Source organism: Meleagris gallopavo, chromosome 9, assembly GCF_000146605.3.
Source record: "Meleagris gallopavo isolate NT-WF06-2002-E0010 breed Aviagen turkey brand Nicholas breeding stock chromosome 9, Turkey_5.1, whole genome shotgun sequence".
NCBI lineage: Eukaryota > Metazoa > Chordata > Aves > Galliformes > Phasianidae > Meleagris > Meleagris gallopavo.
In genome coordinates, this window is record NC_015019.2 from 2,449,595 (window position 1) to 2,453,920 (window position 4,326).

Genomic DNA, 4,326 nt, shown 5'->3' on the forward strand with positions numbered 1-4,326 from the left:
ACTTCTTTTTTTTTTTTTTTCCCCTATGAGTTTCACAAGAATATTTTAACTGCCATCGAGGGCACAAGTTCAGTTTCTGAATGCCCCTTTGTCTGATGCAGCACAGAGGAGGCAAGCTCCCCCCATGCCTTTGAGGAAAGGCAGCAAAGTGCTTCCCCAGCATCCTGCACAGCAGTGCTACTGCTACATTCCATCTGTGTGCATGGAGGGGTCTGTGCTGCAGCCTCTGCTCAGCACCGGCTGAGGAAGGGGCAGCAGAAGGGCTGTGGGGCAGCATCTCTGTCCTCCCATGTGAAAATGCTGGGGACTGTGGCAGCCACCCTGTCACAAGACTGCAGGGATGGTGATGCTCGGGGTGACTCAGAGCTCGTGACCTCATTTCATCAGCATCGTTGGGCAAGAGCAGAACCTCGGGGCAGTTTCAGCCTCCTTCTCCCAAGCAGATCGCTGCCCATCAGCCCTCCGCGTGACCCCCACCCCCACCCCACCCCCATTACCCCGTGCAGCAGTGCATGCCCCAGCCCCTGGTGAGGTGTCAGCCCTCATCACGGCTCTGTCTGGTGGGAGCAGGGAGCGTGCTGTGGTAGGAGTGTGTTCCTGGAGTCCTGAGGGCTGTGCCAGCAGCTCAAACACAGACAGAAGGTGGAAACTGCCATCTTCCCTCAGCTGCAAATAATGGGCTTCTGGAAAAAAAAGTCTGAAGAACTGAAGCACCCCTGAGGTTGTGCATATGGGAAATAGGGGAGTGCAGCTCAGAACCCCGCTCTCCTGGTTCCACCCAGCCCTAAGAGCATTTCCCCCGCAGGCACAGGGCTGAGCCCCATGTCTGTGGGCTGCCCTCAGCCCAACGTGCCCTTACTTCATCTTGCTTGTTGCACTCAGCATTCTCACATCCATCCTTGAATCTGAATACAGCTATTCTAATTTTGAACTTCTGCTGCTAATTTGGAGCAGGGAGCATTTCTTGCTGTGTGGTTGTGCGGCCCCATTGGTTCCTGTGGTGCGTGCATCAGCTGTGCCTGTGGGCTGGATCTGCTGCTGACACTCTGCCTCAAGCTTCGGCCACACGTGGTGCTTTGCAGCCAAGCGAAGCTGAGCTGCTGCTCTCCTTTCCCACACCTGCTGCCTGCACACACGTTGTAGCATCCCTAGCACTGCTGCTGCTTCAGAAAAGCAACAGATATTTCAGGCATTTTGCTGCAGCAGCTGAATTGCATCAAACTGCTTCGCACATCGGAGAGGTGAAGGAGCACGGTCAGGGTGGCAGTGCCTCTGGGGGTGCAGGAGCTGTGAGCTTGGGCTGGCTTCCCTGCTGAAGGAGCCTTTGCCTCAAATTCCTCCCTAGAAGAGAGGCAACAAAGGCTGTCCCTCTGTGAATGGTCTGCAGGCTGTGAACGCTCGGGGATGGCACTGCATGGCACACCAAGCTGTGTCGGTGCTCGTGTCCCAGCAGCGCCCTGGCACCTCACCTCCTGCACAGCACTGCAGTTGGGTGCCTGTGTTCCCCTGCTCAGCTCTGTGGGAGAGCTGGGATGGCTGTTCTGAGACAGCTGCCTCTGGGTATGAGGTTTCCACATCTCTGTCTCGTATTCTGTGCAGGGATGTTGGTGTGAAAGTGGTGTTTGTGCCTCCAGAGCCCCGCATGGTGCTCTGCTCCTCACTGGAACAAATGCAGCACTGTGAGCCCATCTGGGCACTGCCCGTGGCCCAACCCTGCTCACACCGCCTGGCCTTCGTTTTGGAATCCCACCCTGTAGGAACAGCACTGCTGGTGCTGAGGTGGCACAGCTCAGCCCTTGGGGAGGCTCTGAGGAAGGGACACTGGGACAGGGCTCAGTGGGTGCTCAGAGGATGGATGGGTTTGCACCTGGATTGTGGATTTGAGACTGGTTTTGCTTAAGCCCTGCTGGTGGTGCACAGACACCTCTGCAGAAGATGCACTTGTGTGCTGCCATCCAGAGCACAGCTCCTGGGGCAGTGGTGGCTGAGCTCCTGCAGGGACTGGAAGGGTTAAATCTGCTTTGTAATGTTATTTAAAAAAAAAAAAAGAAAAGCCATTTCCTTCATGTCCAGAGACTAGTTTATTTTCTGGGCATTCTTCGGGACTCGGGGAGGTGCCTTTTCTTTAAGGCATTTCCTGTAAGCAAGTTTATATTTGGACTGGGGAGGGGGCGGAGAGGAGGCGGGTGGGGAGGGAGCCAGGACTTGGTGGGGTGACCTCAGCTTTTGGCAGCTTCTCCCAAATTGTTCAAGGTGGGGGAAGGAGGGGAACCTGCATGTCCCTGTCCTGCTGGGCACATTACACAGCTGGGCCAGACCGAGTGGGGCAGAACAGAGCCCTGTCTGTGTTGGACCTTCTGTGGTCCAAGTAGGTGCCACAACCCCTCAGCACACCGTGCCTTTGTAATCCCTTTGGAATTCCCTTCTTCTTGCTGTTTCTGACTTGCCTCACGGCTGCCTCAGTGCTGCAGAGCAGAGGGATCCACCAAGGTACAATTAAGCACTATTCTCTCTAGTACCTGTGAAGGTTTCTGGTTAGCATTAGGCAGTTATGAGGCAGAGGGTTTTATCTTCACCATAGTTTGCCCCTGCTAACACTGCAGGAGCTGTCGTGCCCTGCCCAAGGAAGGTCTGTGCTGAGCAGAGGACTTGCCATCCCTGCAGGTTATGGGCAAATCCCTGCCAGAGCCCGAATTCCAGGGCTCGGTGTTGGCCACCTCTGTCTAACTGTGTTCCTGCTGCCCTCCCAGTCACTTTGGTTCTGGTAAAAAGAAACATAAAGCAGGCAGGTAATACGTAGGATCATCAAAGCGCATTGTGCTCTTGGTGTTTGCAGAACAGACTGAACTCTTTTCCTGCTGATACTTGATCAGACGTTTCTTCTTGTGCAAAGTCACCAGGGCTTACTTGCAGGAGCTGCAGCTGCCCGGGGTGAGATGCAGCAGGTTGGGGTCGAGCAATTCTCCCATTGTTCCCTGTGCCAAGTTTCTTCTCCCCCATTTTGTTTTCTTTTTATTACTGTGATTTCCTAACATCGGAAGAGGCGAGTTATGAAACTGGAGTTATCCAAACACGTCTTGTTTGAAGATAGCGTTTCATCCAGCAGATGCAGCTTCCTGCCCTGTAAATGGTTTTCATTGTTTCTCCTTGGCTGCTGGCCTATGGCTGTTGGGGCCGTGGTGGTGCCGTGGGGCGGGCAGCCCCCAGCAGGGTGCCGTGGCAGAGGGGCACTGATGGAGCTGAGCTGTGAGCACTGCTGCTGGGGGTGGCACTGCGATGTCGGGGGGCTCCCTGTGGGCTGCCTCTGTGCGTGGGTTGGGAAGGCATGAGCTGCTTTGGGACTGGTGGGTACCAGCTCAGGTGGGCTGTGCCTTTGGTGGTCAGCTTTTCCTGTAGGTGTTCGTTCTCCCATCTAGAAAATGGGATTTGGTGCCATTTCTCAGCTGGTGCTCAGCACCACTCCAAACGCTGTGCACGTGCAGGATTGCCTGCAGGATTCCATATGTCTGAGTGGGATCAGACCTTAGGGCCCGTGATCAGTGCCAGCTGCTGAAACAGAGACAGGAAACTGCAAAGCAGTCGCAAGCACCACGTTGTCACCCGCTCCATTCGTTCACATTCCAGCTGCACGCCAGGGCTGTGTGCAAGGACAGCTGCTGGTCTGAGGTTTGCCTTTGAGCTGTGAAAGAGGAACAAATCAGAGCAGAGGGTGAGTGCGGCCAGGTGATGCTGTTCGGGTTGTCAGGGATTGTTCCTGGCCCCACAGCAACCGTGTCCATCTCAGGTCTGTTGTAGGTAGGAGGTGAGTGCCTGCCGGAGCCAGGGCTGGGGTTGGAGTTGGGGCTGGGTTGGGTTCATGCTGCCCGCCCCTCTCCCCTTTGTGCCTGGCATCTGTTGTTTCCCTGCCTGAAAACTGCAGAGCTCTCTGCCTTACGGGTGCTCACACTGCAGCTGCCCCTGATGGGGAGCTGTCAAACCACCACCCGACCGTTGTCTCTGACTGAAGGGTTTTCCAGTAGGACGGTTAAACAGGAAATAAGGAAAGTAGAGATATGCTCCTCAAACAGCTGCCGCAAAGATGAGAGATGTGTGCGTCGGTGAGACGGGAGGCCGGTCTGCTCCCCAGCCCACGAGTGATGGGTGCTGTGCCGGCAAGGAGCTGGAAATCCCACGTTGGTGATGGGAGCAGCCGACCCCTGCACAGCCACAGGAGTTGGTGGCTGAGCGCTGGGGGCCGCCGGCAGTGCTGGTGGGGCTGTGCCACTGCTGCTGCCCCTCTGCTCACTCCGCGGTGCTCTCATCTGTGGGAGCAATCATTTACCTTTA

General features: G+C 55.8%; 2 protein-coding genes across 2 annotated transcripts in view; both read left to right on the plus strand.

Moving 5' to 3' along the window:
* Window positions 1-244, plus strand: part of LOC104912150 (stAR-related lipid transfer protein 8-like) — a 14,758-nt gene extending 14,514 nt beyond the window's left edge. Inside the window, exon 6 of the mRNA XM_019618040.2 lies at window positions 102-244. Within this exon, the coding sequence (XP_019473585.1) occupies window positions 102-244 (143 nt within the window). The remainder of the gene's footprint in view (window positions 1-101) is intronic.
* A 268-nt stretch (window positions 245-512) lies between these two features.
* The window catches only part of YIPF6 (Yip1 domain family member 6), a 22,651-nt gene continuing 18,837 nt past the window's right edge, over window positions 513-4,326 (plus strand). Inside the window, exon 1 of the mRNA XM_019618041.1 lies at window positions 513-527. Coding sequence (XP_019473586.1) covers window positions 513-527 — 15 coding nt within the window. The remainder of the gene's footprint in view (window positions 528-4,326) is intronic.